The sequence below is a fragment of the Drosophila obscura genome, unplaced genomic scaffold (assembly GCF_018151105.1).
Source record: "Drosophila obscura isolate BZ-5 IFL unplaced genomic scaffold, ASM1815110v1 contig_25, whole genome shotgun sequence".
In the NCBI taxonomy this organism is placed as follows: domain Eukaryota; kingdom Metazoa; phylum Arthropoda; class Insecta; order Diptera; family Drosophilidae; genus Drosophila; species Drosophila obscura.
Window position 1 is genome coordinate 2766218 of NW_024542812.1, and position 27915 is coordinate 2794132.

Sequence of the window (27915 nt, forward strand, 5' to 3'; positions counted from 1 at the left end):
AAGTTGTATAAATGAATTTAGGGTTTTAAACAACGAACAGTTTATGGAATATGAAAATTTTTGTACCGGAGTAAATCAAATTTTTATTTCTTCAGATTCTTTTGAAAGAAGTTACTGTTATTTACAGTACAATATGATATTACCATCTTCTACTAAATTACTGTAAAAAAAACCCTTTTAAAAATGGGGGAAGAAAAACAAATGTTTTCTGTGGAGTGTAAAACAAATAAACTTGAGTACATGGACTAAACGGAGCGTAGCAACTATTCCATGAATGTTGATCAAACGAAAATTTCAACAAATATGAGTAGAAACAACCACTAAATGTTGAATGAATGTTGAATGGCAGCAAATGGAAATATAGTCAAAAATACGATCTAACAGGTTACTCGAGTTTCGTCTTTCTTGCGCTATCAGTGGATACACAAGTGAATTAATGCCCGAAAAGAAAAATGAATTTAAACCCTTGGATATACAAAAGTATACATATGTATGTACATAAATATCTTTACATATGAATATATGTATAGGCGTGCTAGGGCTGTTTGCATGATTTCCAAAGAATATCAATAGCATAGGAAGTTGCAATAATCCCCGGGCAGCAGACAAAGGCGGAGGCAAAAGCTCAAAACTTCTTTCTCTCTTCAGCTGGAGAGCTGCGCCCGCTCTGCCACTCTCCAGCTGACTCTCTTGCACAGTCTTTCTCTTTGTTGAAATCAAAAACTGCAATAATTGCAATAGCAGCAACAACATTAAGGAGAGCAAAGCGTAGCGGGCAATAATAACTGTAGCCATATTACAAAATCGCGTTGGTCCGAGCCTCGCAAAAGCACACCGAATACCAACAAACACACACACACCAGCAACAGTGAGATAATAAGCCTACAACAACACTGTGGCACGAAAAGCTGTTGCAGCGATATAAAAAATATATAAAACAAAACCAGCTCCACTCAATATCCACTGGGAAACAAGCCCATTTTGTGGGCCCAACTAAAACAAAAGTTTTTGTACAAGTAGTAGGTTTTGTATTTTGTATGTATGTACATTGTACATACATATAAATATCTGGGTTCTCCTCCCCAGAGCCGGATCCTGCTTTAGAGATCTTGTTTATCCCACCCTCCCATGCCGATTGTATGTAAATATGTAAATAGTATGTATGTAGATATGTAAATAAATACATACATACATATACATAAGTAAATATGTATGAATGGCTCACAGAAGTTATATTTGGATTCCCCTAGGAATTGTTTTTAAAGATTATATATCTATTTCTTTTTACCAAATATGTATGAGTTTATTCGGCTTAGAAAAATTCCACTGCCCCCTCCGAAGAAATGTATTTCTTAAAGTTCCCATCACCTTTTTGTTTGATTGAATAATTAGCATGCCCGTCATATTTGAATCGAAACTCACATATGAAGTAATAATTTGAACAAAAACTTGTCTGAAAATTAGTAAAAGCCAACTAAACAACTTTTTGTTATACATATTTGTTAAATATCAAAGACCAATGTAAATTAATATTTTTCCTCTTTTTGATTTATCTAGCGTGGTGACATGCCAGAGTAGCTGACTAGGAGGGAAAAAAGTCTGATAACAGTGAAGAAGGTCATGTGATGAATGGATAGGTACTAAGGAAAAAGAAAAAAATAAAACCAAATTCTTAGGGTTATTTTCAATGATTTCACTTTAAGCGCAAAATTTCGCATTACTCAAATCGGGTACTTTATAGTGGTTATTACTTATTGGTCATAGGTTCCCTTCCTATACATTTTAATGATTCCTTAGACACTTATCTCTCCACAGAATAAATAAAGACAAAGTTCTTGATCTCGTAGTATATTCTATCCTCAGTCATCTGTACGAGTATATGTATATGTATATTATGTATTATTTTTGAACTCACCTAAGTTTGTTCCTGTTTTGTGTATTACAGGCAAAATCAGAGCTTTGAACCAAACTAATTTTTATTAAATTTCCAAGCTTTTGCAGCACTCTCATATAAAGGCACAAAACACTGTGATAATCTGATTGACTTGACTCAAGAACTCTTCCAAAGAAATGGCAGTGGTGGTGGTACAGATCCTTCTTGTTAAATTCGAATAGGGTTGAAATTTCTCTAATCTCTAATCTCTGCTCCGTGTGCTTTTCTAGATAGGATAAACGCGCGACGATAGACAGAAGACAGCAGCGGAAGCGTATCGAATTTAAAGTCGGAACAGAACCGTGGCCGTAGCTGAAGCTGGACCCAACGCCGGAGCACAGAACACACGCGAACGCGAACGGAACGGAAAGAAAGACGAGCAGCGATTAAGCTGGAGGCGGTCAGTGGGAAAGATTAAATACGGCGTGAAATTCGCTCGCCAGCGGATTTTTTCTTGTTAACTTATTTTATTTTGTTGCTTTTCTGTAAGCGAAATTCATTTTTCACTCAATTTCGTTTCATTGTGCTTGTATTGCTTTTATTATTGCTTCTCAACCTTCTGAGCGGGCAGGAGGCTGGGGCGGGACAAGCAAGCAGGGCAGCAGCTCAGAACACAAAAAAACATAAACAATATAAACCGCGACTTCAACAGCGACAGCGGCGGTGAGAGTGACGACGACGACGACGGCAGTGAAACAGACGCAAAAATCAAAAGCTGGGTGCGAGCGAGATGGAGTCGAAGATAACTTTAAAAGCAGATTCACTTTTTTTATGCTTTTTTTTGCACGATTCGATTACGAAAACGGCTGTTAAGACAGAGAGTGAGAGCTTGACGCGGAGCTGCTGCTGGACGGGGACTGGATTGCACTTTGGAGCTCTCCCTTGACGTCACTTTTGTCACTGCACTGAATGGGATTCTGAATGGGATTTCGGGAGTATCCGTACAGCAGCGATCTGTGTAACCGTTTGGACTTTTGAATTTTTGTTTTTGGTTATTTGGTTTACAATTTTTTGTGGCCGTCTACGGAAACTGGTCGGCGCACACTGAAGTTAACGTTCGCTTGGGACGCTCGCCGGAGTCCAAAATTGATCCAAAGCTGACGGTGGAAACGGGATAGCAATAGCTACGCCGCCACGCGAGAGGCACAGACAGACAGAAACTGAGAGTGGTGGGGAGCTTTGGGCCAAACCGTTGATCGTGGCTGGAATGGGGCTAGACGACTCGCTGGCTTCAAGCCAAAAGCCTTGAAAGCTTTCAACGAAAGCGAAAACAGAAAATACTTGCATTTTTCGTTCCATAGTTTAAGCTTTGCCCTCTGGCTTAGCTTTTGAGCAAACGTTTTGAGTGAGACAGACTGGTCATACTCATGTTTGAGTGAAGCTGTTTGCTGCTGCTGCTTCATGATTAATGTTGTAAAGATTTGTTTTAATTAATCTTTACTGGGGAATCTTCACATGGAAAATTGTACTCCAAAACAGTTGACATTGTTTAATTGGCGAACCAAAGGAAATATTAATTAAGAAACTGTTATTAAAGCAGTGAACCCTCTGACCCCTAATCCAGGAAGAACATCCCAGTCGTGCTCCACGTCTAACGGTAGAACCAGTGATAGATTGATCTAAAAAGCTCATGGCATCAGTCAAATACATATATGTATACTGAAGAAATTGCAAATGAATGAATGTAATCAAATATATACATAATGCCTACCCACACATATCAAAAATGTTGCAATGAGAGTTCTTAATCAAGGTCCAACCTATATTTTTCTAAAGATAAAGGTCCTCCTTACAATGACCCATACAATCCACTTCCCGTTCTCTTTGGGACACCATCTAATTATGATTAATAACCAAGGTAAATCGCTAACAAAGAGCATTTTTTCTGAAATCATTTCATTCATATCAGGTTCAATGACAGAGGCGATGTGAAATTATTTATGATTACATTGATAAAAACTCATTTGACTCCCACGTAAAGATCAACGGCTAAGGCATTCAAAGTGGGCCAATTAAAAAGGCAATTGTCACACATTGAGAGATCGATGCGAAGATCACAATGAGCACAGTTCCGAGTGCATTGCAGGTACAGTGAACCCTCGACGTAAGACCTGCAGCAGGAGAAACAAATGTTTGTTTTTATTTTGGGTGAAACGGCAATGAACCAATCACTTGATCGATAACAACAATGGAGATGACTCAACGTCAACGTCTGAGCGCATGCACACAAGTTGCTCCAGTGGCTTCGTTTCTCAGCAAGCCTTATAAGAGATCACCCCTCATTTGCATGCAGAAATCCAACATTATTACATTATACGAACCCAAGCAGAACAAATATCTCCGCTGATCTTCAGCTATAACATTTCAGGCGACATTTACCGCGGAGCCAAAGATACGAATCTATTAATGAGCTGTGAATTCCGCCCCCATCAACACCACAGCACCAAAGGTTTAACAGGTTTCGTTTTGGCAATTGAACCCATTACTTTCATGCGGATTTCGTGTTAATTACTTTGCATTCATTAGCATTGTCTTAAATTCACGCTGTTCATTGGCCCAATCTCGCCTTTCTCACAGCTTGACATCACATTTCATTTGACTTTATTTCCATGACATATATACAACATTTTACATATTTTCTGGCTCTGAGCAAGTTTTTCTTCTGGGGATTCTCATGGAGAAATTGTGGAGGTGAAGTCATAAGCTCAGAACAAATGTACGGTTCAAGTGTAAGTGTAAGCTCTAAGACCGAAACATACAACGGACCGAAAAAAGCGAGTAAATTTCAATAGTCAGCGCATGTAACTGTCAATGGATGAATGAGATTTTTGGAAACTTTAGAGAAGCACCGCCCAATAAGCATTATGAAGCATTATGAACTTTGAAAATTGTCTGTCAACTATGTATGCCTACAGTTCTTCCAGATATCAGCTCCAGCTATCCACACATGTAAGAGGTCACCGGTCATTAATCCGTGTCAAGTCATGGGGTCAATGTCAATTGGCTCCCATCCATAACCCAAAGAGAGGGGAGAGCGGAAGATAACTCATTGGGCAACCGAAGCTGAGATACTCATTAGAGATCCAGCATGTTGGCCCCTGCCTCTCTCAGTGTCTTAGCGCTTAGCTCCGCCCCCAAATAATATGTAAAGTATGAGTGAAGAAGGCGTCAGACATATACAAATGAAACATACAAAGCATTAAAAGATGATACAAAAAAAACAACGAAGCCAAAAATCTGTTACAGGGCAGCCATCCAATCCAAGTTTGATATTTATGAGTGTTCCCTACTAAAACGAACAAAACAAAGAAAAGCAATACAAACTTTGCATAATTTTCAACATTTCACGCAGCGATGGTTTTTTGGGATTTAGGTTTGGAAACAAATCCGAATCCGCCAACGAATAATTTTACGAAATTGTCAAACAAAATTTTGGGTTCATTTAAATTATGTAATATGTACAAGTCGAACTAACTAAGCAAACTAATCAGGTTTTGGAACAAAATCGAGTGACTCAAAGTGAATAAAAGCAAGAATAGTGAGCAAGTGCAGCGGGACTTCGACTTCAATCAACGGAATCGTTCATAAATTTCAGAGGCAACCATGCCAAACTACAAAACAATTGCAGGAAAAATCGATTAAATTATTATTACCATTATGTTAGGTCGAAAACAGCTGGCTACTGACTGCTAAATGCCCAATGGACGTTGGTCCCAACGTCAGCATTTTGGTTAAAAAGTCGCCGCAAAATCGCGCTTACAATCTGGCCCATAAACTGGGTCTGAGCCTCTCTTTCTCTCTTTCCTTGTTTTCCACATCTGACCCCCGGTCCCCTTTTGGTTATACTTTTGGTTTGTTAGTTTTCCAAACAAATCTATAAATATGCATAAAGCGAGCTTAGAGGTAGACACACACATGGATTGGCTTGGCTCCTGGTCTTGCGAAAGCCCCAGGCATTGCTCCAGGCACTTAGCTAGATACGAGCCATAACCATTCCGCATCGGAGCTGATGGCTGAGTGTTGGCCGCAGTATTTGATTGCTCTTAGTGCAGAGCTCTAGGAAGTGACAAGAAATTATTTGATTGTTTTTGTTTTTCGATTGCATGCGCAATCATTATAAACTATTTTGAGTGGACAATCATTGAGTTCAGGTGTGGGAAATCGGGGCAGATTGGAGGATTAGGGTGGATATTGATGCTTCTGTAAACCGTTGTTGGTCAACAAATTTTTCGGATAGAATTTAAAGAGTTATATGTGTGATCATGGAGAGGGAGCTAATGAGAAGTCTAGAATATATTTCAATGCGTCGCAGTCGCAGCGAAGTCGTCTGCAGACGAAATATAAGGTAAGTGGATTCAAGAGCTAAACGGACTGCGCCAGACGACGCCGGACGAAGCCGGAATCTTGACCATGATTCATTTTTGGGACTTTACTGAAGCAGCTGCCATCGGACGAGTCTTTCCATTAATCTTCAATCAGAAAAGTTCATTGGCAGGACGGGCTGCCGTATGCTAATTGATATCTGAAACAGCGCCCCAATCTGATGATGATCGGTAGCAATTTGTTGGCCAATGGCCTATCATGTAATTACACATAAGACAACAAATCTGTGTTTGAGAAATTTGTTGAAAGCAGGGAACACACATGTCCAGTCCAGAGTGTTACAAGGCTTGGGGTCTTACATCCCTCGGACCCATATCCCTCCCCTTTCGATTATCGACTGATTAATTAAGTCAAGAGCACAAAATGCACACTCAAACAAAAGACTGAAGCAACGAACTTGAGGCGGCAGACGCGTGTGATGGCTTTTGGACAATGATTTGCACTCCGCGGAATGCTGCTGGAACAATTTTAATGCAATTAGCACACTATTAATCTTGATCAGAATCGAGTATCCAACGAACTTGGCATAACAACTGTACAGATAATGACGCAGTCACCTTTCCACCTTTATCATCGCCAAAAAACGATTTGCTTCAGTTTTGTTTATCGATCGTTGAGCTCAGCGTTGCCTTATAAACTGACCTGGAAGTGAGGCATCCTTCTCTAAGCAGAATCAGTCAACATTGAAGGAATTTATTGCGTCTAACAATTTCCTGTTGATGTATTTACATTCATTAGCAGAAAATTAATTCAAATTAAAGAACATGCTAATATATTAACAGGAAGGAAGCTTTTTAAATCGCAAAACAAACATTCATACATGTACAATGTACATATGTAGCTTCTTTCAGCATGTAGTTTTTAATGTAGAGAACTTATTTCTAGCTCTAGGGGACGAAACTCGGAATTTGGTCGAGCTTAACTAATTTAATCATCCGACTTCACCCATGTTCCCTAAGTGTCATTAACATGAAACCGAAGTTCCTTAGCCTTTTGCCTGAGTTTTCTCCGAATCGAACGCGCGGACTAAGACTCATTTAAATTTGGGTTAATCAGCGATAAAGCGCGCATTGCCATTGCCAGCATCGAAAACCGGCAAAACAGAGTGCGAAATAAATATTTACATTTAAATATCTTGTAAAAAATAACAATAATAAGAATTTGCAATTAATAAATCGGCTTTGTCTCGCACTGCTAATTGTTTTTTATTCATTTGCATGATAAAATTAATTGACGGCATTTATGCTAATCCAAAAAAAAAATGCCACAAAAAATTACTTCCTAGGCAATGTGCGGGACATGACAGATCTGAAAGAGATGACACCCCAGTCGAACATAGTTCGGTTCAGGCCGGATCACCTCAGAGCCAAAGCCACTTGAATTGAGGTTCAAGTTTTTGCAATTGACCCACAAATTAATTATGCATGCAAAATGTTGGTAATTGTAATCTATACGTAATGCTTCTCCTCCTCTATGATTGTGTTATTTCCGTCAACATTTCATTTCGCTTGTTAGATACAATATGCAGTGTATTTCAATTGCCGAAAGGTCTTTGATTTTTATGGGAACTACGGCTGATTTCTTTTTGAATACATGGTCCAAATGTCATGAGCGTTCAACTGTGGGCCAAGGCTTAGCCAAAATCTGAAAATGTCTTCAAACCTTCGAAAACTCAAACGATCCGTTTTTTATTTTTTATTTATATAAGAGTAATTACCGAATAATAATATCGGTTTCCACGTTCAATGAATAATTTTAGATGAGGGCCTTTTGTTCTGGATAAAAAGGAATAATCAAGTTTTACAGTCCGTTCTGTACCATTCGACATATCATTTACGATTTAAATGATTTATAAATATTGTTCACGTGCCTCAACCATTAATGTGCATGCATAAGTATATACACTTCAATAAACCAAATCCCAAGCGAAGAATACGTAAAACATTTGAATTGAAACCATTTTATTCGTAATACAAAGAGACAATCAAATTACAAATTAATTTTTTCCTGCATGTAAACGAATTTATGGCTAATTTATAAATTGGTTTAAAGCACTGCTGTTGATTTTTAGTACAACCAACTCATATTTTTTCCCCACATTAACGATACTCCGTCAGTGTAAAGTAAACCTTGACCACGGCCCGTTCCTGGCTATCGAAACTGAACGTAATGAAAAGGGCATAATCCCCAGATGGCAGGGGCAGCATTTCCAGGGCCTTGACCGGGAAACGAAAGTGTTCCAGAATAATTTCTGGCTGCAGATAGTCCATGCGACATAGTGTTAAGGTAGAATGAATTACGATATAGTGAGGATATGACTGAATTTAAAAAACTTACAGGAAGGGGGCACCGGTTCAAATTGGTTCGATTGGTGAAACTGTTAAAAATTATGTTGACAAAGGGGTGATTCCGCTTCTCCAGATACTCGCACACGTCAGGCTGGCAGATATTGTACAAGAATGGCTTATAGCCACTGGCTCGCTTCAGCAACTGTACTCGCATCTGTAGAAAAAATGTATATTGCAATTTTTTTGTTTTGCTCATAGATCAAGTGAGGCTTTGTTATGTCAGATATATGTATCTACATAATACACATACTCGTACATACGAGAATATCTAAATAATTTTGTATTCGATTCCGAAACGTCGATGTTGAAAATACAAAGCAAATAACACTTCAAAATTATTCAACAAATTTTGAATTCAATAATTTTTCTAAATTTGTTTTACCCCTAAAAACCCGTAAGCAACGCGAGATGTGTCTCTTCAGCTGTGTAGCGCGCGTTCTCTTTTACATCTGCGGGACCATTTTGCCGGCCTATCACACATTCAAGGCTTTGTCGAATGGTATGGAAATGGACTTCGCGCCCTGGGCCAAGTATTGGATTGTGTATGCCTTCCTCGCAACCTTCGAGGTGCTGGCCGATATGCTTATTTCGTGGGTTCCATTGTATGCCATCACCAAAATGACGTTGATATTTTGGATTGTTCTCACGGCGCCATCTTCCAATGTGTGGATTTTTAATTCGATCCTGGGTCCACTACTCTTCAAGCGTCAGAAGCAGATCGATCACTTCTTGCAACGGGGCAAGCAGCAGATGCTGAACGAGGTCTACAGGTGGGGAGTGCAGATTATCAAGCAAAGCCGTGACGCCGTGCTTCCCATTTTCTTTCGCATGCTGAAAAAACCCGGTGATTCCATTCAGAGGTCGCAAGAATCCAATGTTGCAGACGGTTTCGAGGAATACGAATTAACTGATCATTTTTCTGATGACCGGGAATCCGTCCCCAATATACATCCTGACGCTGAATCGGAAGATTCAAGTCAGCCGACTTTATCGGCAGCCATGACCCACATACCGTCTAAGAATTCATCCAGCGAGGTGGGCCTGAAAACTGGCTTGCCTATGGAATCGTCCGGGACCTTTCCTAATCGCGGCCATCGCAAGCGTTGGTCTTCTACATTGTGTTCCTCTAACGCGAAGAACAAGGCAAACATCGATGAAATTGAAGATGGACCTGAAATGGCAGCCCCGAATCTCAAGGATGAAGTTAACGATGAAACAGAGGATCTGCTAGCCAAGTCACGAAAGGAAGGCAATGGTCGCACCTTCCGTCAATTCATAAATCGTCGAGGCAGTAGATTCTAATCAGCTCACACCTTCTACGCTATTCAAGAAATTTACCTAGGGTGAGCATACTAAATTGTATACTATATAATATTTGGGTATAACTAAGCACGGAATTCATACATATGTATATGACCGCTATTGGGGTCACATCAATTGTGGATGCCGTTGAATACCTTTAATTGTCCATTTCCGCACTGCGTTCAATCGTTATACGCAATTATTTCAGATCAAATCGTCGTTTTCAAAATATGCGGTACTCATTCAACCAAAACAAAAAAAAATCAACTACACAGAAATATACAAAGTGAATCAAAAGTTAATATTAAACTCACCGAAACTCGACGCTTTGGCCAATGCAATACCTTGGCGATCAGGCTCATCTCAACCACATCCCTTTTTACGGCATAGAGACGACACCGCGAAAAGTTTGCGAACATTTCATCAACAGCAAAACACTGGACATTGGTGAATTTGGCAATACCACGGACCTGAGAAGAGCACAGCCGTTATTTGAAATATAGCCAGAGATGAGGAGGGCTCCAAACTTGCCTGGATAATGTGCCAAAGACCAATCCAAATAAAGAGGTGGCCCCACAATGTGGCCATAACCGAAAACAAAGAAATACGCTTTATGACTGAACCAATCAGTCATCAAAAGCGAATGTGGTGTGCCATCAAATACCAATTCATGCGAGAAATAAAGCTGATAAAAATCAATCATTATGGGCAATTATTAATACCATACCAAATAATTACTTGAGCTTTGTTCTGCTCTTCAAGTTTTAATTAAACAAAAACATATTTTTTAGGGAGTACTTAACAACTAGATTTGTGTGGCGGTGTGACTGAATTATGGAATAGTGTTTAATGACTGGGAGCCTAATCACTGCCCTCATCTCCCTCCTCATCGTTGTCTTCGCTGGCATTGGTTGCGTCATCGCTATCGTCCCCTTCGCTTTCGCTTTTCTTTGAGTTCTTATCCTTGTCATCAGGGGCAGACTTGCCTTTCTTTTTTGGGATTTCCTTGTCCTTTTCTTGATCGTCGCTGGTGGATTCATCATCAGAGATGTATTCCTTGCTCTTGAAGCCACTGCCAGATGTATTTGCTTTCTTTGATGGCGATGGTTCTGATTTGCGTTTCTTGGTTGCCTTGCTGGAGCCGCCTTTGTCTTCCTCACTGCCCCCGCCCGCTCCGGACTTGTAGTTGCGCATCTCTTCCTGATAGCGAAGCTTATCCTTGTTAGCGGCATCTTCCCACTTGGACTTGTCCTTCAGTTCCTTCCACATTTCGCCGCCTTTTTTGGCTATCTCGGTGACTTTGATGCCCGGATTTTCGCGCTTAATGCTTTCACGAGTATCATTAAGCCACAACATGAAGGCGGAAGTGCCCCGTTTGGGCTTTCCGGTATCCTTCTTCTTGGTGGGTTTTTTCTGGGGAATAGAAAAATATGTAATACAGTTTGCATTAAGATGTGATGTTTTTCTACCGTTTTTTCCTTCTCCTTATGTTTCTTCTCCTTTTTCTCGCTCTTCTTTTCCTTGTGCTTCTTTTTGGGCGAACCATCAGTGTCGCCCTCTCCACCGCCGCCACTAGCATCACTGTCGTCGTCCGAATCACCCTCCACATTGCTGTCGTACTCCTCGGCCACGTCTGATTCGTTCTCGTTGGGTTTGAAGTCCTCATCGGTAGACTCTTCATCGGAATCATCGCCGTCATCATCGTCCTCCTCCTTTTCTCTGGCCTCGGCCTTGAGGCGAGCCAGGTAAGCATCTGGCTCGTTCTCATTGTCAGAATCTCCAAAGTCTACATCTTTGTAGCCACTCTTGTCCTTGCCCATATTGCTTACATGCAACTTCTTCTGTGTGATGAAGTCAAAGAGCTTGGCATACTCTTCCTTCTCAATGGACGAGAATATGTGCACGGTTGCGTTTTTCAGGGTGACTTCGAAGTCGAAGGAACGTGTAGATCCGCCACTACGAGCAAAATTCACTGAGGTAATCTCCTCAAAGCGGATGTGAAGGGGCGGCTTGTGAATGTAGATGAAGCCACGCTCAAGGGGATACAAGTAACCAGCGGCAGCCTTGAAGGAGCAGCCCACAGCTGCCGTTCCCGAGTGGCCTATGAAGTTACCCGGCCCGGTAATCTTGCGGCCAATGAGCACCTTCATCACCTTGCCCATCACCTCGTACACTGGCCCCGACAACTCCTTCTCCAGCTTTCCCTCGTATTTGTCTCGCAGCTCGGCCTCCGAGAATGGGAGTTCAATGGTGGTCTCCTCGTCGGGTGCGAATAGCAACACCAAATAATGGTACCGCGTCTGTCCTTGCTTGATGGGAGGATCCAGTGAGAGCACGAAGAACATTTGCCGGCTGTCCTTGTGTGGCAGCATGAACAGGCGCAGCACCGAGTCCATGGGTATCTTATAGTCAAACGTCTTGCCATGCAGCTGGAAGAAGGTCGAAAAGATCTTGATGTCGTAGCGACCGCGTGGTGTTAGAATCTGAATCTCTCTGAAGATGGCAATGGACTCGCCAGACGCTGAGATGACCGAGGCCTTGCTCATCACATTCTGATGGAATTTCTCCACTGGATCATCATCCGCAGATTCCACGGCTGGAATGTGAAACCTCATCTCGAGGAGACCGACCGGGGCGTCGTCGTTTTGGTGGTATTCCAAAGTTACCTCATTCTTGCCAGTCACACACTGAGACACATGAGAGAGCGGCACTTCAAATATGGTCTTCGAGTCCTTATCGAAGCTCAGAACGGAGCCCATGAATCGAGCCGTGCCCCAGTTCCAGCCTTTGACACACATCTCCTTCTCCACCATCTCCTGCGAATAGGCATCCTTTATGAATTTGCCTAACTTATCGTGCTCGCTGTCCCGAAAGCCGGTGAAGCGATGCAGCGCCCCGCTCTTGGTAAACACTCGCAGTCCCCAGGTGCCCACAAATTTTTGAGAATTAATTAGATCAATATCATCCACCGAAATCTGCTCCACCTTGCCCGTCTTGGTATTTTTGAAGATAATATTCTGGTCGGTAAGCTTAAGACGACCAGATGACTACCGGTGAGGAAAAACAAGTCAGACGAAATGTGCGAAAAATTGCATTTCTGAGACTCACCAGAACGCCGCGGACTTCGGCATTTATGTCGTTATACTCCAAGGAATCCGCCATTGTTCGATTTGCCACTGTTCGAAGAACTCAAAAATAACAAATAAATTACACCACCAGGGGAAATTATTTAGAATTATTGACAAATGTAGCACGAGCGAACACCGCCGCCAACAAAAAACAACACTACTACGCGCCCAATTTTAGGTTAGACGACGCTATCAAGCGAACTAGTTCGAAGCAGTGATGCCGGAACATGCTTGTTGCATATAAAATTTTCGCACATATCATATGGATTCATTGTATGTAATTAATTATACAATTAAAATTGATCACATAGGATAAATATATTAGAAAGTCTACAATACAATCCCAGGAAAACTATTCCACATAAATTTTGAACAGTTCATGCTAGTTCAATATCGCCAGCTCTATAGTTCAAGTTCCATCGAGTGTGAGCTGAACTGCTGAACTGAATTGCATACATAGTATTATCGATAGTTTCTACATATTTTACCTTTCACATCACTACTGTTTACCTCAGCGCCGCGCCGCTTTATAGAAAACAAAAAAAAACAAAACAATTAGGCGAAAAACTAAGCACCAGGAGCGTTCTCAGCCATGCAACGTGGTAAAATCTCCTTTGGGAAAATCCAATTAAACATCAAACAATCGCCGGACGGGCCAAATGCAGATGAGAATGAAGTGGTGAAAAAATCTGGCAGCAGTGAAGGAGGCGGCTTCAAGAAAATGGACAAACATCAAATGATTCGACAAATCGAAGATGTCGCGGAAGATTTGGAGAGCCAGCACTTGAAGGAAGTGATGGGCATCAGCGGGTTTGGACGCAAGGCAGCCCAAGTGTTTGACATTAATGAGCAGATAGCCAAGGCGAAGATCACACGTCCCGGTGTAGACAAAAAGAGAGAGGTGCCTGAGCAGGAGGAGGAGCAAGACGTGATCGGTCCATTGCCACCGGCAGCAGTCGAAGATACTGAAAGAGCCAGCAAGGATGAGGCCACCAATAAGGAGGAAGACTCCGATGACGACTCCTCCTGTGATGAGGATTCCGATGATGAGCAAAGCCTCTCCAAACGCATACCCTATACACACGAGGTCCAAATGCAGCATGGCTCACGGGCTGTCTTGGCCCTGGCAGGCGATCCTTCCGGTGCCCGCTTGGTATCCGGCTCCATCGACTACGATATGTGCTTTTGGGACTTTGTTGGTATGGACTCAAGCATGCGGAGCTTCCGGCAACTACAGCCATGCGAGAATCATCCGATTCGAGCCCTACAATACTCAGTGACCGGGGAGATGATCTTGGTCATTTCTGGCAATGCTCAGGCCAAGGTATTGGATCGCGATGGGTTTGAGAAGCTAGAGTGTTGCAAGGGCGATCAATACATATCAGACATGTCCCGCACAAAGGGCCATGTGGCGCAGCTGACCTCCGGCTGCTGGCATCCCTTTAATCGGGAGCAGTTCCTCACGGCTGCTCTAGATGGAACTCTGCGCATTTGGCAGGGCTTGAAGGCCAAAGAACAAGTTCAGGTTATCAAAACGAGGGCAATGGGAGGCCTGCGGACCAACGCCTCGTCCTGCAACTTCAATAGAGATGCCACTCTGATAGCAGCTGGTTGCGTGGACGGCTCCATTCAGACCTGGGATACACGCAAAATGTTTGTCAACACAACCCACTGCGTTAGAGGTGCCCACCAGAAGGGCTCGGAGATAACCTCTATAGTTTTTTCATACATGGGCCAGCAGTTGGCCACCAGGAGCAACGACGAGACCATGAAGTTGTGGGATCTGCGGCAATTCAAACAGCCCCTGCACACTTGGAGCAATCTGTATTCTCGCTACGACACCACTGATTGTTGTTTTAGTCCAGACGATCGGGTGTTGGTCACTGGCGAGTCCCTCCCGAAGGATCAGGCCGAAGCTAATCTCTATTTCTACAGCACCAAAACCTTCCAGGAAGTTCAACGCATTCCCGTGTCGAATTCGCATGTGGTCAAGACGCTCTGGCATCCGAAACTAAACCAGCTGTTTGTGAGCTGTGGAAACGGCACTATTAAGTGCCTGTACGACGAGAAACGCAGCATACGGGGCGCCACTTTGTGCGTGGTCAAGACCCACCGCAAGCGGCAGCAGATGGAGATGGTGGGTGTTTCGCAGATCATCACTCCTCACGCTCTGCCGCTGTTCCGACAGGAGAAATCCCGGTCCTCCCGCAAGAAGATGGAGAAGGCCCGTATGGATCCTGTAAAGTCGAAACGTCCGGACTTGCCCATCACCAGCGGGCAGGGTGGTCGTGTGGCCAGCTCCGGCGGTACACTCTCGTCCTATGTCATTCGCAATCTCGGCCTGAGCAAGCGAGTGGATGATGATCAGGATCCTAGGGAGGCCATACTCAAGTACGCCAAGGACGCGGCTGAAAATCCATATTGGATAGCGCCTGCTTATAAAGAGACTCAGCCCAAGGCCATATTCTCGGAAAAACTGCCCACAGACACAGACGAGCCGTCCACAAAGAAGCCCAAGACGGAGGCGGACAATTAATTAGTTAGCAGATATGCACTAAGTGATGTAAATAAAATATCCATGTTTTATCTTTAGTCTAGCTTGTATTTTTACAAAATTATGAACTAAGGCTAAGGACCCCTGGATGGATCACAGGGTCACTTCCTGCAGGCGATAACAGTCCGAGGCGATCTTCCACTTGTCCTCCTCGGCAGTTACAATAAACGACTGCTGGAAATTACGCATCGGTTGGTCGTGATACCTGACAGTGCCGCTGGCCATTACCAAGTACGTTAGCTGATTTCCCACTGCAGCATCCAGTATGGGCTGGGCATCCAGGGTGTTCATTTGATGGACCGACGAAGGCAACTCCAAAAAATAGCGTTCGATCATTTGACGTCCATTGGCTCCATTTCCATTCCAGCTGAAGACGGCATTGTCAAGGTACAGACGTCCCAATTGCTGTAATAACAATGCATTATTTTTGTTGTAATTTCGCATGGCATTGCAATAAAGCCAGCCGGCCGCCCGGCGTGGAGAACCTACATGGCGACGATTGTCGAAGGAAGCGTAGTAGAGGCGCGTGAAATCCTCGGCTGTGTGGGCACAGCTTTCGACTTTGGTCTTCAGTTCCTGCAAACATATTTCATTGTTATTTATTATTTAAATAGTTTATTTTAATTATCCATACGCTGTTCATGTTGTCTTCTCAGGATTTTTCGATTACACAGTCTGACCCTCAGAAACATACCGAAATATACCTTTCCTTTTCGAAATATACTGTAAATATACTGACGGAAACGGCAAGATGCGTTGATATTCCTCGATTTTGATGTTCGGTTTAATGTTACTAGCTAGTTAGTCCTCTAAGCCCCAAACAAATCATTTTTTACAATTCCTCAATTAATTTTGTTCAGGATTGGATGGTTTTCAGAACTCTTTTTTATTGGACTTGTTTACATAAAAAGGTTCAAACAAAAACGGCCAAAGCATTAAACGTAAATGTTGACTAAATGTGACACATTGTTGCTGGTCAACTAAGTTTCTTCTATGCGTATGGCTTTTGTATACCTTATTTCCTTTAAATGATGTTAAATTTGTTGTTCCAAGTTCCTTTGAAACATTAATAATGATTTCTGATACTTATTATTGGTGCCGCGCGCTGTAAAATTTCTTTAATATCTTTAAAACAGAGACTGATTGATTTGTGCATTAATTTGAACCTGAAATTAAAAACAATTCTCAAGTCCATAATATATTTCCGGTTTCGGTTCGCCTCACATGCTGCCTATTCTTGTTCCCATGTTGCTGAAATATTTTCAAATTAATGTCTTTAAAGCGTAGGAACGCGCAACAATGAGTCTGCAGTTTAGTAGTATTTTAAATTTAAGCCTGAAATTACAAACAATATTTCGAGAAGTACAAATCCATTTTAGATCTTAATGAATACCAAATAATCCGAAAAAATGATGAAATTTTGCGTTAAAGCTTAATCTTCCGTGCACAAAGTTCGGTAGAACAATAGCTGCATGTTGTCGGTTTTAAACTGATTTTCTAGCCATATAAAATCAAATGTATCTTGAAAAAAACATTAAAAAAACCAGATTAAAAATTATTTAAAAAAAAACACTACAATAAAAAAAAACCTTAATTCGTTAAACATTTTTAAACCCCGAAATCTATAAGAAAATGTCATTTGGGCCACAGCCTAATTCTGCGTTGACTAGTGTAATCATTTTAAATTTCGACGATAATAATTTGTATCAGACTCGCCTTGTACCCTGGACTGTCTTCAAAAACAGATTTCTACCAGCATGGGCCGAGCAACATAGGAAAATTTCCTAACAACATTTTGAATCTAAATTTTCAAAAAGTAGAATGTCCCAAATTTTAACCAACCAATGAAAAATGGTTGAAATTTTTTAGTATGTATTTGATATAGGAATTATTTTCGTTTAAGCAATTAATTAGAGACAACCGGACAATGTGCGCGTCATAAATTGGCTCTAGCGTTCCTGGTTTTTACAGAAAACTTTATTTTTGTGATCAGAGAAAGTTAGCTATTGAAGTTTTGGGATACAATTTTTGGTTAAAAATGCAAACCAAGCCCATTCTAGCGTTCCTGTTTTTAGAAAACTTTATTTTTGTATCTTGGTTGAAGTGGGATCTTGCCAGATTTGAGAATCATTTGGCCATATAAATCCACGCCAGACCCGTCCTGGCCTCCACTTAGCCAGACGGCCTACATCAATAATAAATATTTTCTTTTTGTACGCAAAAAATACTTTTCGATAGAAAATCCGTTACAAAAGTAACGGTTTACCTTACGCGTTTTCAACTTTCAACCAATCATCGTTCGAAATTTTCTGTAAACATTTGTTCGCGCGGCCATGAAACAACAAAATATTGCCGAATATTTTTCTTCACAAGTCCACTGAATACCAAAAAAATATCCATTGATAATTTTATAAATCATATCATTAATATTCACACGATGAAGTAGACTCATTGTTGCTACGGTTCCGGTTAGGAACATGCGGCTCACACCACGAAAAGAGGGGAAAGTCACCACGAAAGCGCTCTCTTCACCTCGGAAAAGAGAGAAAATTTTGAAAAACCACCACGAATTGAGAAAAATGTCAGTATTTTTTGTGCGCTAAATGGAGTTTGACGGTTATTTTGAAAAGTATCTTAATATATTGAAAAATAAATTGGAACTTGATTAAATATTTTACAGTAAATATACTGACGGATGCGTTTATATTCCTCGATTTTGATGTTCGGTTTAATGTTACTAGCTAGTTAGCCCTCTAAGCCCTAAGCAAATAATTTTATCCAATTCATCAATATATTTTGTACAAGATTAGCTGGTTTTTAGAACTTCTTTTTATTGTATTGTTTACATAATAATAACAAAAACGGCCAAAGTTTAAAATGTAACTGTGTACCGGAATGTGACGTCATTGCTGTTGATTTGTTTGATTTGTTTTCTATATATAGGCAGTTCCTATCTGGCGTTACGGTTACATTCGTACGACAAAATGTTGAAAAAAATAGTCAAAAAGCTAAAATTTGGAAAAAAGATTATCCTGGTTGAATATAATTTGGTTAGACCTACATTCACCAAAAAAATGGAAATACTCGAGCGTACGGTTTTAAAGATATAAGCCAAAGTATGACCTAAAAGTGCGTTACATAAAACAGAAGTGGTTTTCGAGGTTGGGGTACAAAATGGCAAAACTCTGCGAATTGGATAAAGTACTATTTGTATAAAATTTTTTGTGGTAATAAATGAAGTATTGAGATTTAATTTTCAAACTTATTAAATGTAAAAACTTTTCCTCTTTTTTTGTTAAAAATCCGCGGAGGCATCTGCGTAACGTTCGCCAGGCGTGACGTTACCGAATTCCGCGATTATAAAAGCCTAGAAATATACTGTTAGCCGAGGTTGGACCAACGTTCTGATAATGGTTTTAGGTAGTTTAATATGTTAGAAAGACTTTAAGGAGAAACTTTTATTAAGAATTTCTTCCTAGAAGATAATAGTAAGAGAAAACATGTCTATAAAAATACCAGAAAATACCAAAAACGTGAACTTTTGCTAATTTTCATAGATTTTAGGATGAAAGTTAATGAAATTATATGTCAATAAAGTAAATTAGTTACCTTTCAATAAATTTAGAAAAAAATATCCGGAAAAAATTATATGGAAATCGGTTTTTATTGACTTTTTATGATTTTTGGCCTGGTGGACCTTTTGGCGGAACTGCCCATATGTATGTATGTATATATGTATATGAATGTTTTTTGCGAAATTTAAAACTGGAGCCTTCTTGTATGTACATATGTATGTACTGTGAGGCCAAGGGACCTACATATGTATACACTATTTGCCTACTGTTTTACCCATTCTATTCTGGGGAAGAAATGATTTTAAATCATACATGTGTATGTACATACATATACTGTGAGGAATGGTATCCTCATACACATGGACCCTACGGGGCTAAGGGCTATCCGCGTTATCCGGATGTCCGGATGACGGTGAATTGGCCGAGGGCTCTCTTTCTCTCAGAGCAACGGAGGGAAAGCCCTGGTCAGAGGCAGCGCTGCCAGAGGAGAATGGAGAAGCACGGGAGAGAGGCGGGATATTGGGATCGGACCGGCAGTGGTCCAGCACATGACCATATACTTGTACATATATATATATGTATGGCCATACGATCACGCCACCAGCTTGGTCCCGTTGCGAAGCAGGTGGAAAGCATCAGACGAGCCGATGGAAAAGTACGGAGCGTGTGGAGGAAAGTCCCGTTGTTGCTAAGCAGCGACAGCCGCGTCCGTGCATTAACGAGGGAATAAAAGGCGGCTCGCTGCAGCGGCTCGAAAGATTCGAGTGCGGAGAGTACAAGTGCGTGTATCGAGAAGTATAACCAAGGACATCGATCAGAAGCCCAGACCAAAGAACCTAGTATATCTCTCGCTCAACGGGCGAGTTCATTGAAAGCGAACGTGTCGTGTGCAGACCGACTAAGAATCATAGTCGCACCAGTTATTAGAGCCGACAGTGCCACGCTTGGGGACTCTTAGAGCGGCGAGTGGTAGAGAAGGAACAGCAGGCGGTAGGAGCGCCGCGCAGTGACAGACCAGTAGGCTAAGGCATATAAGTACATTCCTAAGATACCAATAAAGAACTCGTGTATGAGGAAGCCAACCAAGTCCTTTTTTATTTGTCGACCAGGATACAAAAATTTGTTGCAACGAGCCCGCCAGCCGTTGAGTACGTCAAGCGCATATAAGGCGGACAAAACGGTTCGTTACAATATATAGCTGTTTGAATTGATCCAGTTGGTGACCGTGCATATCCATCGACATGTTGGCATTTCTTACTGTTAATGGACATGAAAAGATTGATACAGGTAGGGCAATAAAATACAATTTTTCTGTTCTTGGGAAACAAATTTAGTCGATATCATTTAAACGATCTTTACTTTCTAATCATATGTTTATTTATTTTTTATTACAAAAGAGATACATTATAAAGCATATCTATCACAATTTGAATTGAAAAACGTAGTGCTTGAAGATTACCATGTTGGAATGACTGAGGAACACTGGAAAATCTATAGGTTTAAATAACTACGTGGCACTACGGATAGGAATCAGAGTACGCCAAGTAATAACTAAGCAAACTAAGTGTAATCTTAACAGCCCTGTATACAAGCTAGTCCTCCTGGGAGTGATTTAAGCGCTTTCCGCTGCGTTTTCTTTGAGTGGTTGCAGGGGCAGGAGCTTGACCGTCTTGTAGCCACGGTCCCGGCGGAACCACAGCCAGTTGTTGCCATTAAAGTAGTCCTCGATGTGCTCCAGGCTGCGACCCTTCGTCTCGGGCTGAAACAGGCACATAAAGATGGTTAGCAGGAAGCTGGAAAAGCCGAATACCAGGAAGACCCCTCGCATCTTTAGCAGTGACTGCAGGGCAGGGAAGCCTTTGGCAAATATGAACAGGGCTACGTTCATGGAGGCAAACACTCCGCCCGCCGTCCGGCCACGAATCCTGGCCGGAAACAGCTCACCAATCATGATGCCCGGCATCACCATAAGCGCTGTGTTGAAGACGATATAGCCCAAGAGGCAGCCTCCAGCTACCAATACATCGTACGACGTCTTTGGGTGACCCACCCGAGCGTACATGAAGCCACTCAAAGCTAGGCAGAATACGCCTGAGCCGATGCCCGACAGGATCATGATGCGACGCCTCCGGACAAAGATTAAGATCGCACAGAAGATCATGCAGCAGACCACTCTCACAGCAGCCGTCCAGATTGCAGCCTGTTTAGTATCAAAATTGGCTCCGAACTCCGACACAATATCGATGGCGTAAAATATCACAATGAAAGTGCCGGAGAACATCTGCAATAGCGAGAAGACAATCACGATGACCAGGGGCTTAATAGCCACCCGCTGGCAGCACAGTCTGAAGATGTTCTCGTTGGTCTTGGTGGTGGCCCGCTCCTTGTCCAGCCTTATCTTCATATCATTCACCTCCTTCTGGGCGCTGATCTCGCTGCCCCTGAGGAAGGTCAGGGCTTTCAGGGCTTTCTTCTCGTGGCCGTTGCGGATCAGCCAGGCCGGGGTTTCCGGTATACAGTAGATAGAGACGACAGCGAGGAACGGCAGTAGGTTGGCACACCAGGCCACATTCCGCCAATACATTAGTGAACCCAGCGAGTAGACAAGCAGTATGCCACCGGAATACGCTACATAGGGTGCTCCAATCAGCAGGCTTCTCAGATTGGGTTCCGCTGTCTCGGCTATGTAGACCTGTGGGAGTTGACAGAAATTTAATATTAAAAAACTAATACTAAGCAAAAAAATGTATTTTTAACAAAAAATGCAAATATCGTTGGCAATTGTTGAATTGTAGACATGACCCAACTAAACCCTGACCCCACACAAGAAGAAAAACGTTTGCTAGTCCAAGACAAACAAACCATTTGATAAAATTGAGGGTCACAAAAGCATCAACACTATAATCTTTGAATTTAAATCTCAATCTTAATCTTCTGAATGGGGGAACTCTTGGATGGTAATCATAAAATCGTAAATCATGCCAGCAAACCATTAATGAAAACGAAATTCGCTTAGACGACACACACGCGCAACAGTCGACGCCCAAAACGCCCATCCCATTCCCCACCGCCCGACCAACCCACCCACCCCACCACTCCGATGACAACAAAAGCAAAGCATTATTGTAGACTAAGGTCAAGAATCCGGAACTAGAGCGGTTGTGTGTGCGGAAAGATTTTTTGCTAATGCAAATGATGAGCGGGCCATTTCAAGTCGAGTATGATGAATGGGAATGGGAATGGCGACAACGGCAGCGTTTATGTGTCCGGCTATCGTTATCATTTTGGCCGCAAGATAAGTCACGGACAAATCCATAAGATACGAGTAAATAAATAAACAGTCGGCTTACATCGCATTATCATAGACACAATGGGGAACCGACCAGAGAAGACGCGACAATAGACGCTAAGTGAGCAATTGACAGCCCAGCTTGGACAACTTGTCAGCAGCTGTCTGTCCCACCTCACGGTGGGGTTCAAGGATGAGCCATTTACGGTTAATGGGTCAGTCGAACATGCTCGAATTGTGTCAGGTGCTATCACCGGGAAGAGTGAATGAACTGAAGAGAGCGTTCTGAATGCACATAAATGGATCACTCACCTGTCCTGGTCCGCCCAGAATGCCAGTGGCAAATCCGCACAGAAAGCGGGCAAAGATCATAATCTTCACGCTCTTCGCTGTGGCTAGCGTGCTCCAGCCTAGGAAGAGGGGAATCACCGAAACCAGTAGAGTCTTGCGGCGTCCCAAATAATCAGCCAGGGGCCCGGACAGCAGCGAACCAAAGGGCGTGGCCAAACTGTGGACACTCGCTGAGGTCAGGAGAGAGAGATAGAAAGTGATTAGGTGGTGCCCAGAATGGAAGGATAGACTCGGGATAACCAACAGCAATCATCTTGTGGCAGCTTTATGATATTCGACTAAACATACCTATCCACGAGCCTGTATTGACATCTATGGGTATCTCTGTGGTATTTCCATCACTCAGCTGGGGCAGCAATACCGCTGAGAATCCAATGGGCATGCCACAGCCGGCGGACAGTAACAAGACAGCGCAGGTGGCCAGAACCTGAAAGAAAAATCATCCAATGAAAATGTTAATACCAAAAGGAACCGTACCATCAAGACCTCAGATGCTCAGTGCATAAATGCAACAGCGTCCCATGCTTAAAAAATCTTGCACTATAATTGGCTTAAATTGAAGTTACGACGCATACATACATACTACATTACACGCCGTTCGATGCAGTGGGCACCCATTGCACGAGCATGAGCAGTATTTTTGATTTCTGGTGATAGTGATAAACGATCTCGCAGCTGATTCTTGATTGCCATTGCTGCTACATATTCAACTCAATTGTGATGCGGGCACGCTAAACACGGACACCCTCAAATTGAATGGCATTTCAGCCCCAATCGATTCCATTCAATTTAAGCGCCTTCATCACATGAGCGCCACATGTGGCCCCCACCATAAGCGCTTCTAATCATTGTGTGAAGAAAGTTCAGTTCAATTGCGTATCTTATCATTTTGTCCTTCACAAAATTTTTAGTATCTGCCACGCATTCGCATGTCTAGGCCGTGCCAAAATGATCTTTGACAAGGGACAGACAAGATTGTAGACTAAGGTAAAGAATACAAAAAACGCCAACACAACCAACTCTAAAATCTATAACGGCAATGCTTGTTCATTCAACATTAACCATTTGAGACCCAAACTCACATCATAGTCTATATCAAACCAACTCACCTGATTTCTCATTCCCCTTCGATTAGCCTGTTCGTAGTCCTGCTCATCGATGGTTGACAGCTTCCTAGAGTTTTTGTGCGCCAGTTTGCACTGGTACTCAGTTCCGGGCACCACATTATAGGCAATATTGTTCGGCATAAATTTGCTATATTCGTCATCCCTGTTTTTAAATTAATCCAAATTCATGGTTTTTAATTTAGTACATATATCGAAAGAAAAGTATCACAGCAGCTTACTTAAAAATATGAACATATGTTTAGTATGTACATATGTACGTAAGTACATACATACACATGCAAATACTCCAAAGACAACAAATTAAATTTTAATTCCCAAGTGTTTGTGAATCTTGAGCAAACCTGCTCATACTACGACCCTTTTTTCAAGGTCCCCAATTCCCATTTTCAGCTTAAATTGCCATAACATTTGCAATTATTGGCTATTTCATGGGCACTTGGGAATAATGCCCTACGACTGTCTGGTCTGTAATCTGTAATCGAGGCCATGGTAATTAGAACGCTTTTTACACGCCACTCGAATCGACCAGGTTGCACTTCCACCTTTTTCATTTATAATTGTACTCGCCAATTAATTCAGAACCTTTTTTTGTTTAGTCACTTAAGTTGCTGTCTCTTTCTAGCTCAAAAAGAGAGCGGGCCAAAGATAGGGACAGCTGTGGAGATAAGATCGCATGAGAGAGTAAGGGGAGTGTGTCGGCTCATGCCCTACGTCACAAATGTAGCGGTTTAGTTTGTTTTGGCTCTTGCTTCGCGTTGATTAAGCAAAATAAACGATAAAAAACAACTCGGATTGGTGCTTATTATAATTCTCTCTATTTTGATTTGATTTCCAAAAATATACCCACGTATTTGCATGTATCAAAAGGTATTGTTTCATCGAACAACTGTGTGGTGCCAATGCCAAGTTCCCTATGAATGGATTTAATATATTTTTTTGCAAGAATTTTATAAAATACTTTCTTCCCATGCGTACTCATTGGTCCATAAACTGCGAGCCTTGAACAACTATTGTAGGTACAACCCACTTTTAGCATTGGCCACACCATAAATCGGTTCTTCGTGATACGCATATCAACACAAACAAAGTAAAACAACAAATTTTGGCAAAGTAAAAACCAAACAAATAAATGTTCGTGGTAAAAATAATATTTCATTATGGGAAGGGTAAATCGTTAGACTTTGATTAGGAAGTATCAATAAAGCCGAAGCTTCAATGTGCCAAATCAAACTCCAGAATTACAGTACGCACCATTCGGATATATAACAGAATACTTTAATTTTTAAACGGTTTTAATGACACCTAAAGATGTTTAAGGATACAATTTTTCATGATGGACTTTCTATTCTAGGTAAACCAGTAAAATCGCAGTCAGTCAGGTCTGTTTGGTTATCGATTTTTGATGTGTTAATTAAAAAAATTCTGGTACAATGTTAGCCAATAAGAGAACAGATATGCTCGCCCACTGTTGACACCGCAAATTAGATAATTGATAACAGATCTCACGCAGAGAAATCGTGTTGGGGAGGCATGTGGCATCCAATCGTTTCGAGCTCAAGCATATTACTATTGCTTTGTTGAGGCAATGATTAGCTGGAGACTGGCTGGATGATGCTAACGTCACTTAATCAAATATTGAAATCAATCCTCATCATCGTCATTAGCGTTTCGGGTATCCATGGCACGGGTCCGGGTCACCCGACGTATGCGTAATAATTAAATTGCATCGCAGAATGCCGAAAGATAAGATAAAGCGGGCCAGAAGCGTGGGAATCTCGTTAGTTTCCTTAAATGAAATTTGAAACGAAGCCACTAGGCTTATCAACCAAATAATAGGCGAGTAATTTCTGGGAGACACAAAACAAATTAAGGAAATTACGAAAAGGAAGATTTGTGCGTGCAGACGTTTAATTTCACAATATTCTGAAAATATTTTATATTATCAATTATTGGTTATGTTATCTTTACATGTTTTTAAGGTTAATTAATCACAACAAAAGTTGCTACTGTAATTCATTAATAGCATGTTTTCGTATAGTGACAGATGATTGATCTAGTAATCAGTCAATCTCTCGATCGAAACGGGTTTTGATAGCACCAGACAACAAAAATGGCACGCAAAAAGTGGCTCCACAGAAATTCGACAAACACGATTCATATTATTGCTAAAATGATAGAAAATTGGGAGTATTTGAAATATGTACTATTCTAATAAATACTTTTCTGGTCACTATGCTTAACCCAACAATTTAGCACGTGTTTCTGTATGTAAAAACCCAGCTATCTAATCGCACTGCTAAGAAAAACAGCAACGAAATTTGTTTATAATCATTGTTTTATAAATCTGTCCCTCTGAACAATTTCATTGAGCACCCAAAAACCTAAAATCGCATCTGGCCAACGGAAACAGAAAATTTGATCGATAAGAAAACTTGTCGGAGGGGGATTTCACACGAGGGCCACCCACATTCGATGAGATAGCACTGAATTAGGAGAATCTTATCGATGGTGGTACAAAATACAGTAATCTCAGACTTGAAGCACTTGTGCGGTGGCAGTGGTTGTACACCCGTCTGTCTACCTGAACCTGGCAACAGGTGAAGGCTATACCCGGCAAAAAGAACCGAAAACTTGTTTTCTTTCATACGCGTAGAGGGTTTAAAGTCGAATAGTGTATTTTTAGCTGGCCAGACAGAAATTTCTCATAAAGTTCTGATGAACATATTTATGTATGCACATATATTCTATATTCTCTTTTTTTGTTTGGTTTGTATTACCTTTCGACGCTCATTTTGGCGGACAAATAGAATTCGCTTTCTTTCTTATACTTATGTAACTTGCACTTTTCCAGTCTCGCCTTAATACGTTTGTTTCCGATACATTTGTAAAACAAAACACAACACAACACGCGATCGGTGTTACAGCTTGGCGCTATCGATGGGACAAGCGAATACGGACAACTCGCCGATCGCACCTACAATTTTGATTTGAGCAAGTGGTTTAAAAACGGCTTTTATTTATGAGAAGCGCTTGCCCGATCACGCCGATCACAACACGCACACATGCAGGCCGATCAATTCCCCTCTCTTCGCATTTCGCCTCAGCTCTTTATTGACAACAACAACGATATAAACAGCTGATTCATCCGACGACAGCGTCATAACGGTTTTTTGTGCTCTTTCTCTCCCGCTACAGTTTAAGTGAGCGAAAGCTTTTGCGACCAAGCAAAGACCAGAACCACAACGCAGATTATGGACAGCTGGCATAGTTATACTTTGTAAAGCGGCAAATCAGACTTAGTCCAGTCTACACTAAAATAGTATTATGCTGAGACGTCTTGACGATAAGGAACTTCTAGACTATCGTTCCACATGTTGTATCGCCCACGATGGAGTTATTGGGCCCCATCGTGTTGACAGCTCCACTCCTGTAATTGGATTGGGATCGGGCTGTCGACTTTAACCTTGCGTAGTGACTAATGGGGTACAAGGGGAGGGCAGACTGAGCCGCTACGATATTCTGACTTACCGTTTGCTATGCTCAGCTCCAGACCACGAGACACGGAATGTGTTGCGATCTCTCTCTCGTTTTTCTCCTTATTCACTGCTCGATTTTTTAATCGGCTTTGTTAGTGCCTGGAACTTCTCTCGCACTTGTTTAAAATACTTAAAACTAGTAACTGTATAACTAAAACCCAACTAAAGGTGGGTCAGCGAAGCTCCTTACGGGCTTACAACTTACTTCACATGGGCGTACTTTTGCTATACAAGAGGGATTTTATTAAAAATTTCCAACTGGAAAGATAGTTTAAGTTTAGATATGTTGGAACACTTGGTGTTTTTAAATTAAAAAATTAATATCTTTATTTCAGTATAAGTTAATAAGAGCAATTGATATATATTAAGGGGATATCCTTCTTTGAATC

At 41.6% G+C, this 27915-nt stretch overlaps 7 protein-coding genes across 14 annotated transcripts in view; 2 read left to right on the top strand and 5 right to left on the bottom strand.

The window, feature by feature from the left end:
• LOC111071375 (A disintegrin and metalloproteinase with thrombospondin motifs 8) overlaps nt 1-3055 on the bottom strand; it is a 54436-nt gene extending 51381 nt beyond the window's left edge. Inside the window, exon 1 of one of the 6 annotated variants that reach the window (XM_041594263.1) lies at nt 1916-3055. The gene's annotated coding sequence lies outside the window, so the exon portion shown is untranslated. The remainder of the gene's footprint in view (nt 1-1915) is intronic. The other 5 variants (XM_041594267.1, XM_041594261.1, XM_041594262.1 and 2 more) reach the window with 5 other exon arrangements.
• A 5244-nt stretch (nt 3056-8299) lies between these two features.
• On the bottom strand, nt 8300-10650 carry LOC111071396. 3 transcript variants are annotated; one of them, XM_022362702.2, is made up of 4 exons: nt 10498-10650; nt 10281-10436; nt 8654-8818; nt 8300-8571 (listed from the first exon to the last, which is right to left on the bottom strand). In XM_022362702.2, the coding sequence occupies exons 1-4, from the start codon at nt 10552-10554 to the stop codon at nt 8416-8418; spliced, it is 534 nt and encodes a 177-aa protein (XP_022218394.1). In that variant the 5' UTR covers nt 10555-10650; the 3' UTR covers nt 8300-8415. The 3 variants fall into 3 exon arrangements, with proteins under 3 accessions (XP_022218394.1, XP_022218393.1, XP_022218392.1); XM_022362701.2 differs by lacking the exons at nt 10281-10436; nt 10498-10650 and adding an exon at nt 8925-9013 and having other exon boundaries at nt 8306-8571; XM_022362700.2 differs by lacking the exons at nt 10281-10436; nt 10498-10650 and adding an exon at nt 8915-9006 and having other exon boundaries at nt 8306-8571.
• LOC111071395 (uncharacterized protein T19C3.4) lies at nt 8924-10663 on the top strand. Its single transcript, XM_022362698.2, has 2 exons — nt 8924-10007; nt 10175-10663. The coding sequence occupies exon 1, from the start codon at nt 9073-9075 to the stop codon at nt 9964-9966; it is 894 nt and encodes a 297-aa protein (XP_022218390.2). The 5' UTR covers nt 8924-9072; the 3' UTR covers nt 9967-10007; nt 10175-10663.
• A 34-nt stretch (nt 10664-10697) lies between these two features.
• On the bottom strand, nt 10698-13255 carry LOC111071394 (FACT complex subunit Ssrp1). Its single transcript, XM_022362697.2, has 3 exons — nt 13075-13255; nt 11436-13013; nt 10698-11379 (listed from the first exon to the last, which is right to left on the bottom strand). The coding sequence occupies exons 1-3, from the start codon at nt 13126-13128 to the stop codon at nt 10828-10830; spliced, it is 2184 nt and encodes a 727-aa protein (XP_022218389.2). The 5' UTR covers nt 13129-13255; the 3' UTR covers nt 10698-10827.
• A 323-nt stretch (nt 13256-13578) lies between these two features.
• LOC111071348 (gastrulation defective protein 1 homolog) lies at nt 13579-15683 on the top strand. The gene has a single exon (XM_022362634.2). The coding sequence runs from the start codon at nt 13687-13689 to the stop codon at nt 15628-15630; it is 1944 nt and encodes a 647-aa protein (XP_022218326.2). The 5' UTR covers nt 13579-13686; the 3' UTR covers nt 15631-15683.
• LOC111071349 (NTF2-related export protein) lies at nt 15674-16388 on the bottom strand. The gene is made up of 3 exons (XM_022362635.2): nt 16283-16388; nt 16138-16224; nt 15674-16053 (listed from the first exon to the last, which is right to left on the bottom strand). The coding sequence occupies exons 1-3, from the start codon at nt 16289-16291 to the stop codon at nt 15742-15744; spliced, it is 408 nt and encodes a 135-aa protein (XP_022218327.1). The 5' UTR covers nt 16292-16388; the 3' UTR covers nt 15674-15741.
• A 4193-nt stretch (nt 16389-20581) lies between these two features.
• LOC111071423 (facilitated trehalose transporter Tret1-2 homolog) lies at nt 20582-26967 on the bottom strand. Its single transcript, XM_022362751.2, has 5 exons — nt 26768-26967; nt 23973-24132; nt 23152-23290; nt 22825-23033; nt 20582-21915 (listed from the first exon to the last, which is right to left on the bottom strand). Exons 1-5 carry the CDS (start codon nt 26779-26781, stop codon nt 20836-20838), a joined length of 1602 nt encoding a protein of 533 aa, XP_022218443.2. The 5' UTR covers nt 26782-26967; the 3' UTR covers nt 20582-20835.
• Nucleotides 26968-27915: the final 948 nt, after the last annotated feature.

Bases quoted from the DNA above. Each gene is read 5' to 3' on its own strand.
- LOC111071395 (XM_022362698.2), top strand. From the start codon at position 9,073: ATGTGTCTCTTCAGCTGTGTAGCGCGCGTTCTCTTTTACATCTGCGGG.
- LOC111071396 (XM_022362702.2), bottom strand. From the start codon at position 10,554: ATGGCCACATTGTGGGGCCACCTCTTTATTTGGATTGGTCTTTGGCAC. The intron at 10,437-10,497 runs GCAAGTTTGGAG...TGCTCTTCTCAG, and splicing joins GTCTTTGGCACATTATCCAG to GTCCGTGGTATTGCCAAATT. The intron at 8,819-10,280 runs GTGAGTTTAATA...TTTTTTCTACAG, and splicing joins GGCCAAAGCGTCGAGTTTCG to ATGCGAGTACAGTTGCTGAA.
- LOC111071394 (XM_022362697.2), bottom strand. From the start codon at position 13,128: ATGGCGGATTCCTTGGAGTATAACGACATAAATGCCGAAGTCCGCGGC. The intron at 13,014-13,074 runs GTGAGTCTCAGA...CCTCACCGGTAG, and splicing joins CCGAAGTCCGCGGCGTTCTG to TCATCTGGTCGTCTTAAGCT. The intron at 11,380-11,435 runs GTAGAAAAACAT...TCTATTCCCCAG, and splicing joins ATAAGGAGAAGGAAAAAACG to AAAAAACCCACCAAGAAGAA.
- LOC111071348 (XM_022362634.2), top strand. From the start codon at position 13,687: ATGCAACGTGGTAAAATCTCCTTTGGGAAAATCCAATTAAACATCAAA.
- LOC111071349 (XM_022362635.2), bottom strand. The intron at 16,054-16,137 runs GTAGGTTCTCCA...TTGTTATTACAG, and splicing joins CCTTCGACAATCGTCGCCAT to CAATTGGGACGTCTGTACCT.
- LOC111071423 (XM_022362751.2), bottom strand. The intron at 23,291-23,972 runs GTGAGTTGGTTT...TTTTTCTTTCAG, and splicing joins GAAGGGGAATGAGAAATCAG to GTTCTGGCCACCTGCGCTGT. The intron at 21,916-22,824 runs GTGAGTGATCCA...CAACTCCCACAG, and splicing joins TTCTGGGCGGACCAGGACAG to GTCTACATAGCCGAGACAGC.